The sequence below is a fragment of the Vigna umbellata genome, chromosome 1, assembly GCF_029865625.1.
Source record: "Vigna umbellata cultivar VRB3 chromosome 1, Vumbellata_1.0, whole genome shotgun sequence".
Taxonomy (NCBI): Eukaryota; Viridiplantae; Streptophyta; class Magnoliopsida; order Fabales; family Fabaceae; genus Vigna; species Vigna umbellata.
Window position 1 is genome coordinate 7192361 of NC_142165.1, and position 10701 is coordinate 7203061.

At 36.1% G+C, this 10701-nt stretch overlaps 2 protein-coding genes across 4 annotated transcripts; both read left to right on the top strand.

The window, feature by feature from the left end:
- The first annotated feature begins 1300 nt into the window (after positions 1-1300).
- LOC148204494 (proteinaceous RNase P 2-like) lies at positions 1301-6074 on the top strand. Of its 2 annotated transcripts, XR_015780245.1 has the most exons (7): positions 1344-2393; positions 2693-2794; positions 2934-3109; positions 3592-3712; positions 4193-4261; positions 5165-5585; positions 5666-5806. XR_015780245.1 is itself a non-coding variant. In XM_088092871.1 (6 exons), the coding sequence occupies exons 1-6, from the start codon at positions 1488-1490 to the stop codon at positions 5867-5869; spliced, it is 1578 nt and encodes a 525-aa protein (XP_087948997.1). In that variant the 5' UTR covers positions 1301-1487; the 3' UTR covers positions 5870-6074. The 2 variants fall into 2 exon arrangements, 1 of the variants encoding a protein (XP_087948997.1); XM_088092871.1 differs by lacking the exon at positions 5165-5585 and having other exon boundaries at positions 1301-2393; positions 5666-6074.
- Positions 6075-6211: 137 nt separating this feature from the next.
- Positions 6212-9317, top strand: LOC148204495 (uncharacterized). Of its 2 annotated transcripts, XM_088092879.1 has the most exons (6): positions 6212-6404; positions 6547-6696; positions 7466-7539; positions 7770-7888; positions 8525-8608; positions 9012-9317. In XM_088092879.1, exons 2-6 carry the CDS (start codon positions 6564-6566, stop codon positions 9220-9222), a joined length of 621 nt encoding a protein of 206 aa, XP_087949005.1. In that variant the 5' UTR covers positions 6212-6404; positions 6547-6563; the 3' UTR covers positions 9223-9317. The 2 variants fall into 2 exon arrangements, with proteins under 2 accessions (XP_087949005.1, XP_087949014.1); XM_088092888.1 differs by lacking the exon at positions 9012-9317 and having other exon boundaries at positions 8525-8852.
- Positions 9318-10701: the final 1384 nt, after the last annotated feature.

Sequence of the window (10701 nt, forward strand, 5' to 3'; positions counted from 1 at the left end):
GTCATTGACTGACAGTCGATCTACCCTAACTAAATTTGCTCTTGGTACATTTAATACTAGTCTTTTGTATTTCTATCCAGTGGGTTTTGACCTTGAATATTGGTACTTAATTTATTCTAAGTATAAATCGAATCGTTCTAGAGTCAGTTCATTTAACTGATTCAAATTGTCATGTCGCTCGTCATGAAAAGTGTGTCAACTTTATTCTTTCGGGAAAGAGAACCTTTTGATCTCGCTTTTAACGTTCGTCCTCACTGTGAAGAGGATTGAACGCTCGTCATTTTATGAAAGTGGAACTAAGAATGAAAATGTGATTTAGAGGAGATATTATGATGTGCGAACAGTATAAGAAATGAAACTATGATTATGGATTTTGAACGAGCGTTCCAAGGAGGAACGACTCTATGATTTGAATGTGGGAAGTGGTGTAGTATGACCATGGTAAAGCTGCTGATGGCTGTTCATCCTGATGTTCCGTGAGTGCTCGTCCTCATGTAGAGGGGAGTAGGTCATGTGTGGGAACGGCAGGAGGTCCTAGTCTTAATGAGTACTTTGGACTGATAGGGCTAACCTCGGGTGGCAGCTGTTGAGTGTTTTCCAGTTATCACATCACCCGAGTGCACGAACGCCTGTAGATACATGGATTCATACAGTCCGGACGGTCGGTCTTATGGGAGTTTTGGATGATTAATTCTATGCTGATATATTGTTGTTTGTCTTGTATGTTGATTTGCATATGTTAATTTGTATGTTGGTTGTATGAATTAAATTACCTAAGCTTACCCTGTGTTATTTCCTTGTGTTGTCTACTGTTTATGTACGTCCGTCTTGTCCATGCAATGATCATCCGTGTGGATGTGAGCAGATGGAGACACTCTGTTGGAGGAAGTGGTTGAAGAAGAGAACCTGGTGGACGTCGAAGTGAAGGCCGAGACTTAGATCGTCCAGTAGGTTTAGCTTACTTAGAATTTTGGGACGATCGATTATTAGTTTTTGTAAAACCGTTCGTTTTGGACCTTGGTTATTTCCTGTATTAATCTTTGAACCTTGTATCTGTTTACCGTTCGACTTTTATTGGCTGATTTATTTAAGACTGCACTGTTTAATCATGTAAATATAATTAGTTCTAATTTATGGTAATTACTATAATTTGGAATGTTACAGAGAACTAGGTTGGAAATAAATTAAAATAATATAAGTAAAAAATTTTAATTTGAGAATATAATTGAAATTAAAAAAAATTGGGGAGGTGGAGGGAGAAAGGTGTGGTGGTGGAGGGAGCAACACCCCTAACTTCTCGAAGTAACAAACAAAGGAGTTGTAGTTTTTCTTACGCACCAAAGACAAGCCCATGGGTTAAGGGTCCGATCGTGAGTAACTGCCATCTCTTTGGAACGAACGAACGCAAGAAAAAATCGCCATCTAGGGTTTTAAACAAAACCCTGCAACTGTTAATCCTTGGACCAATTTCTCAGTCTTGCGCTTCGATGGAGAATCCAAAGAAGAAGAAGAAAACCAGTCAAAATCCTGAGGCAAAGTTCCAATTTGAGCTCAACTCATGTTCCAAGGCTAAGGACCTGCGAGGCGCCATATCCCTCTATGACGACGCCGTTTTGAACAATACGCGCCTCAACCAACACCACTTCAATGCCCTCCTCTACCTCTGCTCCAACTCCGTCGCCGACGACTTGCTCAAAACCACCGCACTCGATTACGGTTTCCGCGCCTTCCGCCACATGTCCTCTCTCGGCGTCGTTCCCAATGAGGCCTCCGTCACTGCCGTTGCGCGCCTCGCTGCGGCCAAGGGTGACGCCGATTATGCCTTCGAGTTGGTGAAGGGCATGGGCAAGTACAACAACGCTACCCCGAGGCTGCGAACCTACGATCCTGCGTTGTTCTGTTTCTGTGAAATGCTAGACGCGGATAAGGCCTACGAGGTGGAGGAGCACATGAATGGCGTTGGGGTGAGTTTGGAGGAGGCGGAACTCGCAGCGCTTTTGAAGGTGAGTGCGCGGAGTGGTAGAGCGGACAAGGTGTATGAGTATTTGCATAAGCTTAGAAGTTGTGTGAGGTGTGTTAGTGAGTCCACTGCGGTGGTTGTTGAGGAATGGTTTTGTGGTGTCAAGGCCTCTGAGGTTGGTGAGGTGGAATTTGATGTGGGGCAGGTCAAAGAGGGGGTTTTGCGGAATGGGGGAGGGTGGCATGGTCAGGGATGGATTGGTAAAGGGGATTGGGCCGTCAACAAAACGAGTGTTGCCGATGGACATTGTTGTTGTTGTGGGGAGCAATTGGTTTGTGTTGATATTGATGATTCGGAGACGGAGATGTTTGCAGGGTCTGTTGCTGGCTTGGCCTTGGAACGAGAGGTCAAGGCCAATTTTAGTGAATTTCAGGTGTTGTTGATATCTCCATTCATTGCAATGCAACACAATTTTAAATGACATGAATGATGATATATTATTGTTAGAGTTTAGTTTCTGTGCTAGGTAGGTATCAATCAGGAATCTTGATAGGTATGACTTTTTAGGGGTGTTATTGTTAAAGTCAACAAACTTAATATGCATGACAATTTGTGATTGGATTACTTTCGTATACAAACCCTTCGCAATATTGCTGCATCCATTATTTACTCTTGATATTGTTAGTCTAGCTATAATAGCTTGGTTTTGATACTTCTGGTTGATCCTTACAGGCCTGGCTTGAAAAGCATGACTCTTATGAAGCTATAGTGGATGGAGCAAATGTTGGGCTCTACAAACAAAATTTTGCTGATGGTGGATTTAGCATTTCTCAGGTTGTATTCCTAAGTTATAGAGTTCCTTTAATTTTACTGTCTGAACAAGTTATGTATGTCTATTGCTCTTGCCTGATAATTTTGCTTGATTGCTTTTGCAGCTAATTGTGTTTGTTTTGTTGATTTTGTAATAGTGCAGCTTGATTGTGTTGTAAAAGAACTTTACAATCAAAGTGGGAATAAATGGCCGCTCGTTGTGCTGCACAATAAGCGCCTAAGAGGGCTAATGGAAAATCCTTCCAGCAGGAAACTGGTGGAGGAGTGGATGAATAATGGTGCACTGTATACAACTCCTAATGGGTCCAATGATGATTGGTAAATTTCCAAATAAATGTCCTAAACATTGCATTTGCTTTTCACTGTTAATCTTTGGACAACCATATCGTTTCTTGTTCTGTTTGACTCTTTATTTAAAACTTGAATTTATCATGTTATCTATGCAATATGTATAATCTTGGGTGGGACTTAATTCACATTCGATGTCCCGTATATGATATGTTTCTGCATTAGACAGCTGAAGCTCTTGGTAAAACCAAAGTGGACGTAGACTTGAATAACTGAGAAGGTCTAAATGAAAGCTAAACTTTTTAAGTACTAAAATGTAAACGATTTTAACTTTTGGAGGTTCAAATATTTAATAGTTAATTTAGTCAAAATTCTTTGTTGTGTTTTTCATGAATATGTTATAACATTTTTATTTTCTGTTTGGCACTGATTCATATGTATTTTTAAAATTTAGTTTCAATCTGTTAAGTTTAATAACCCATTTACTTATATATTAATCTTTTGGGTTGTAGGTATTGGCTCTTTGCCGCAGTAAAACTTAGGTGTTTGCTTGTGACAAATGATGAAATGCGAGATCACATATTTGAACTCATAGGAAGTAACTTTTTTAACCAGTGGAAAGAAAGACATCAGGTAAGTTATTCATTTGTCTGGCTTTACTTTAGCAATATACGAGTGAGTTGTTGCCTATTCACAATTTAAAATTGGTCTTCTATGGGATCTTTTTCCCTATAAATTTAATTTAAAATTTTATTATATCTGTGTCATGTTTGGGCACTTTTCTGAAATTGATTACTCCTAAGGTTAGTTCAGGAGATTTTTCATTTGGATATTATTTTTGTGTTAATTAAATTTTATTGTACCTGTTTTATGTGGGATTGGGATTTTTTCGGGAGGGGTGTGTAGTTTTTGTGAAAAAAAGGTGATGCATAATTTTTAATTGTTTGTTATTCCCTTTAGGACATTTTCCTATGTTTGACATAGGAGTAGTTGATTCCGTTTCGAGCGGTTAAGGTTCTTCTGCGTATAGTTCAACATGTGATATGTAGGTTATTCAAGATTTATATGGCTTACCCTTCTTTTTCTTTACTAGTTATCTTGTTTTCTTTACAGGTTCACTACACTTTTATGAAAGGAAACCTAAAGCTTCAGATGCCTCCATCATATTCATTGGTTATCCAGGTAATGTTGGAGTGGCCACTCTACTACTGTTCCTTCTGGGATGCCCTTGCATTTTGTTCTGTCTGACAACTTAGTAGTTTTGATCTTTTGGTATTCGAGGGGAGATGGTAGGAAGTTAGGACTTAGGGACCCAAGATTGAGGACTGAGGGTAAAGGGATTCTATTGTGTTCTGTCAGTGTAAGCTTCAAAACATAAACGAATCACAGACGAAGGAAAAAACATAAGTGTAAAAGGGGCTGCTTTACTTTTCTGGAGCACAGCTCGTGCAGAGAATACACCTATACTGCAATGCCCTCTGCTTTAGATGAAGAAGAGAATAATCAAAACCCACTTCTCTCATTTAGCAAACTTCCCCTAAATAATTAATTTAATTCCTCTATACCTTCTGAACGGGACTCAATAACTAGTTCCCAGTGCCACCTCAATCATTTTCATTGGTGTTTGTGTATATCTTCCTACTATTTGGCCTGAGACAATTATTCTGGTTATTAACAAGAGATTTGTATTGTCATTTAATAAAGTGATGATTCATTATATTCTTTTTAAACTTTTTTTTACCTCTAATGTTCATGAAGTTGTGCAAGCAACTTTGATCTCTGTCCTTCAGGGATCAGAGTGAGATCCTTTTTGTGATGACAATTGTATGTCTCCTACAATTGGTGTGGATGCAGATAAGTTATTCTTAATTAGTTTGATCTCCAAAATATCGGCATTTGTGCAAATAGTAATGCTTAATATATATTTTGTTTGCATTTTTGTTTGTTCATTTCTTAAGCATGGTATGTTTTCATTGTATTTATTGTTGATAAGCAGAGGGGTAACACTGGAATATACTTGCAAATGTTTGGTGAAATGGTGCTTGCTCTGACATCTGAGCAAGATACTCACGATTTATTTACTAGGGTATGGCTTAACTACGTATGCTTCGGATACCCTTTCCATCTACCAAGGAATATAAAGATGCCTGAGCAGGAGCAGTAAACAAACCTACGGCGCAAAGATACCTTGGATGCTCTTTCTATCTACCCAATTGGCCAATGTGTGTGGGATGTGACACCCTTCCAAACCCATAGGAATTTCAAGATGCCTCACCACGATTTTTCTACCCCTTTTTTTATTATCAATTGCTTATTTTTACCTCTTAATTAGTTTCATATTACAAAAATAGCGTAGAAACCGGTGAAGTTGTATGTTTGGAAATTGAAGTTGGATATCTGATGATTGTTATTAGTGAAACATTGTATAAGAGCATTGAGATTATTCACGTGGCATCTAAGCTGAGCTTGCAAACATAAAAATCCTAACTACTTCAGCATCCAAAATGTTTGTATACCATGCCTCGTCAAATTCAGAACTTTGTTTCTTGACTACTGTTTCTAAATGCTGTTCTTGAAATGTTTCAGGAATCGGAAAAAGGTTATTGGCATGTGCCGCTGGCACCGGGCACTAGCAGTGAGTCTTCGATATGTTGGCTCTGCATTACCCGGCCAAGTGGTCATGATTCTGTCGCTACTGTTTCCAATGGTGTAAGTAGCTGCTTGGATTCCCAAGTCGATGAAAACAATGCCACTTCCATCAGTGGTAAAAGAAAAGACAAGTCAAACTAACGGCAAGCCTGCGGAAAGATTTATCATGAAGGAGGAGACCTCTGTTGGGTCATCATCATTTCATTTAGCATTTGTAGAAATTATATGCCCATAAGGTGTTTGTAGAAATGATGAAAAACTGTCCGTAACGGTGAAATACTTGTTTAGTCATTTGGTATATTTTTATAAAAATTTAATCACATTACTTGGTTGTTTCTTTTTTTCACTCACCATTTATTCCTCCATTCACTTCCCTTATGTTGTGAATTAAATTCAAAAAGATAGACACACTTCTTAAATACAATAACCGTGAAGGCCACGGTAAACCCCTGCATTTGCAGTTTTATACCCATCAACCGTTCCCTTGTACAGCCTTAGCTCACCGATCACCGCTAGCCAACCAATAGCAATACCAACTATACTATGATATTGTAATCCATGTTTTTTTTTTCTGCAGTCGTATATTGTGAGCTGCTATAAAAAAGAAAAAGAACAGAAAAAACCAGAATTGTTGTGTTTTCTTTGCGGAAGGATTACCAGAAAGCAACCGTGGATGGTACGTCATCTCTGTTATACTGACTATGTTGTCTTTACTGGCATGTTAAATTGTTTTGCTTTAGGTCACATACCTTAAAATATGAAAAGGTTCAAATGTTTGGAAGATGAATAATGCTAATAAACTTTTGTGTGGGTTTCAGTCGATTCGCAGCCAACTATGGATGAAACAATTTTGGTTGGTGATGATTTAATGACCGGTCCTCCATCGCCTGTAGTACCACCGGAAATAGCCTCCCATGTCCTCCAAGGTGTTGATTTGTGTGATGGACTTCTCAGGAATCTATTTCTCTGTAAGTATCGTTTTCATTAACCAGGTGCAACTGTTCTTTCCCTTAATTCCTTTTCTTGCATAAAATTAGGGAACAATTTATTCAAGGTACACAATTTATTCGGCATCTTTGGTATTATTTTTGGAATGTTAGTTTGTTTTTTATATAGTTTGTAGTTGTATTTTCTGTTTTTCTTGTTGCGGTATAGTATGTATATATAAACATTTCCTTTAAGTGAATAAATGTAGTGAATTCTCCTGTCTTAATTTTAATACAGTTGTATAGAGAAGAAAGAACGTCTAAAATCCTAATAATTAATGTGTATAAAAAATAAGGAAATTAATGGCGCAAAAAGAAAATAAGAGTAATTTATTTATATACTTGGTTTTTTTTTGTAGTTTAATTCTAGTAACATTATATTCTGGAAATTGAACTTGTGTCGTAAGATTTACTTTTAAGAAAAATAGCCCTTAGATCTACGTTTTTATTTTCATTTGATAGTTCTAAGTAGATGCAATGACATGCATTAAGCAGTTATTTTGCTTCGTTGTTTTGTAATTAGGATTATGGTTATGTAGGAACGTGAGTCACTTGATTTTTTTCCGACCTTGTAAAAAAAGTGGGTACACTTTTTTGGTATGCCCAGATTGGAGAAGTTAAAGGACTAAAACTTCAACAAGGTTCAGTAACAGTGCAGTATGTTAACGAGATAATTGTTTTTAATATTAGATGTTTGTCTATTGCAGCCTTTTTTATCTGAACGTTTTATGAGCTTTATTATATCTTGCAGGCTTGCAAATCAATGACATTGAACCATTTTGTCAAGATGAAATTGCTTTATATAAGCAATGTGCTGAACGAAGGGTGAGAACATTGTTATCAGATATCATTTATGAATATTCATTTATTTTTCTTCCTCCTTACTCCATCTCTTCCATTTTACCACTAAATCATATGTAATCTTCTTTGAATGATCTTTAATATGTGTAGTATTTGCTAATTGTTATTGTTGGAGATAAAGATTTAGGACAATTAAGTTTGTTAGATTATCATCACCTTTACTTTTTTTTGGAATAAAAATAAATAAACTCCAGGATAAGGAGATACGGAAGCGACTTCAAGATAGTGAATTGAAGTTGGGTTTATCAATGCCTCTAGATGAAGCCAAGGGGAGGGCCTCTCAGCTTGAGGCAGAAGTTACATCATTGGAGAGGTATGTTCAAGTAGTCCTGTAATGTGGTCCATTGTCTAGAATGTTTCTTTTCTTTACATATCCTAATGGAGCATAAAGCAAGCTTTTAATAAATCCTTGAAGAATGATTTTTCCTAAGATTTTAAACTACAGAAACTTCAGCTTCTTTAGACATGATTATCTTTTATGACTAAACATTTCATTGCTTTTATTTTAAGGAAGGTGGTGCTCTATCTTACTCTTCTAAAGATATTACTGTACTTATCCCAAAATTTATGATGGTAGAGAAGAATATTTGTTCTTATTTGGACTTCTAATATCTATTTAAAAAAGAAATCAAAACCTAGGACTAAGATTTATTTTGTTTTTTCAAACTGATCTCCAATATCTAAAGCACATAGTTTATTTTATTGAAGTTGGTAGTGAATTTGTATAAAATAAATTCTCTTTAGGCACTAAAAACTATAAACTAAATTCATAAGAGCTCTTGGATTGCCTTATATACTTCTATTGATTGACCTTATTTCCTCACTTTAGCACCCAAAACTTTTGACAATATTTGTGTATTGGATATCGTGTGACATTTGGGTGTGTGAATGTGATGTTTAGAATTTTCAATCTGTGGACATCTTATGTACCTTGGTTTCATATGTATAGGCGCCTAATTCTTGCTAGTGGAATTGAGGGCATTGAAGGTTTTCGCCAAAGATGGAGCCTACATGGCCGCCTTACTGATTCCAAGTAAGGTTTATCATCCATAATTGTGTTTTTGTGGCACATCACTTGATTGACAATATTTTTATCTTGTGTTCCATACTATACATGTAAAGCCTTTGTCATATTATTTGTAATTTATGCGGGCTGGTGTTTTGGGCTATCCAGGTTTGCAGTACATAGATCTTGGAATTTCCGTTTTTAAATATCTTTTCATCAAATTTTTGCTATCAAGTACGGTTATTGGATTATTAAATGGTTTTGACTTGCCCTTACCGTGTAAATATCCCTATGAAGCTATATTAGCAGTCTGATTAGTGGATTCAGGGTTTCGCACTTGTGCAGTGGTCTTGGTATTTGTTAATGCCCTTCATTCGTTAATTGTTTTATTTTCTTGTCGTTGATTTCTGGTAATGTAAATTTTGTGCAGAAATAGGTTGCAGTTCTTAAAACAGGGTATAGATAGCAGAAAAAAAAAAGAATTAGTCCATTGGAGGAAAATCAACTACCAAAAATTGACTCTTGATGTGAAGATTGAACCGGCATTAGGTTGCACCATGTTTAGTTCGTCCCCCCAATACTTTAAAGTTACAACTTTTCTTTTACTTTTTTTCTTAACTTGGATGTTTTTCTTTATCTAATATTCCAAATGATAAATCAACCAAGAGTTTGAGATTTTAAGTCTGTATTCTGCATTTACACATAGAGATCAATTATAAAAGATTGGATTTCACCATTGCTGTGTTTGTTAGGAGTGTTAATTAGTTGGATCAATTCGACCAACCTATGGTCCAAATATTTAGCTTACCTAGATTCATCAAGGAAACATGTATGAGATTAATTATCTTATATTGGATATACATGAAGGATTTTTTTCTCCGGTTTATTAATGTTTTTTTTTACTACCTATTCTTTTGATCTCTCTTATGTCATCTGTCTCGTTTATATGTTTTTTTTTCATAATAAAAATAGTTTTTGTGAATTTATTTATAATCGTAGGCTCAATAAAAAATTATTTTAACAGTCAATGTTGTTGTGGAGGTTGTTCAAATGTAAAATTGGAGACTTTAAATGTTTAGATTCAAAACATTTCACTATTCTCTTATATATATATATATATATATATATATATATATATATATATATATATATATATATATATATATATATGGATTGAAGATCTCAAATGCTCTATTTAATATAATTATTTGCCTATAAAAATATGTTAGAGATGATAATAAAAAAGTTAGAAATAGAACAATGATTTATAAATATTGTTTTTTCTTTCTTTTTCCTCCATACATGTAACATCCCAATTATATACGTCACACATATATAATAAAGATGTCGTCATGCATAATATAGGAAAGCAGTCAAGAGTTAATCAAGGATTACAGTCATCCTTAGAATAGTGCGAAATTTCCGACTAGAGTATTAGAATTTTTCCCTGGAAATTATGGGACAATTAAAAATTTAAACACTCAAAAGTTTATGAGTGGTGGTAGAATATTGTTGTTGAAGCAAATCTGGGAAGAAAGGGGATGAAAAATGGGGTCTCTGGGTTTCTGGAAAATCTGGTGTGATTCTGCAGAAACGCACGTTCGTCCGCACTGCTCGACCAATTAGTGGTCGGCCAAAATATCCTGAACGTTCGGTCAATCTCGAATGTTCGGTCCTAAAAATTGGTAGTTTCAATTGAGCGTTCGGTTTTGTATTCGGCGAACGTTAGCGTTCGTCCATCATTATCGGTGTAGCGTTCGGTCGTTAGTTGTTACCGTTTGGTTAAGCCTTGATTTTAGTATCGTTCGGTTAGGTGTTGATTTTATCGTTCGTCAGGCTTTACTTAATACCGTTCGGTCGAGACTCTGATTTAATAGTGTCAGGTTAAGTATTGATCTGTTATAGTTCTGTCTTGAATGTTTAGTACCGTTCGGTTAAGAATTGGATTTAGTACCGTTCGGTCTTGGTGAAATAGCAATCTTAAGCGTTCAATCTTAAACTGGTATTCTCAGAAAGTCATATTTAGCGTTCGGTTTAAATGAGGTATTCTCGGCTTATGAGCGTTCGTTCTCAATTAGGATTCTCAGGTTTGGATCACAGGCGTCCGATCTTGGTTATTA

What these genes read in the sequence shown, in the direction of transcription:
- LOC148204494 (XM_088092871.1), top strand. Translation starts at nt 1,488, where the DNA reads ATGGAGAATCCAAAGAAGAAGAAGAAAACCAGTCAAAATCCTGAGGCA. An exon ending in CCAATTTTAGTGAATTTCAG is followed by an intron (nt 2,394 to 2,692) that starts GTGTTGTTGATA and finishes TGATCCTTACAG; the next exon opens with GCCTGGCTTGAAAAGCATGA. An exon ending in GTGGATTTAGCATTTCTCAG is followed by an intron (nt 2,795 to 2,933) that starts GTTGTATTCCTA and finishes GTAATAGTGCAG; the next exon opens with CTTGATTGTGTTGTAAAAGA.
- LOC148204495 (XM_088092879.1), top strand. Translation starts at nt 6,564, where the DNA reads ATGGATGAAACAATTTTGGTTGGTGATGATTTAATGACCGGTCCTCCA. An exon ending in TCTCAGGAATCTATTTCTCT is followed by an intron (nt 6,697 to 7,465) that starts GTAAGTATCGTT and finishes TATATCTTGCAG; the next exon opens with GCTTGCAAATCAATGACATT. An exon ending in GGCCGCCTTACTGATTCCAA is followed by an intron (nt 8,609 to 9,011) that starts GTAAGGTTTATC and finishes AATTTTGTGCAG; the next exon opens with AAATAGGTTGCAGTTCTTAA.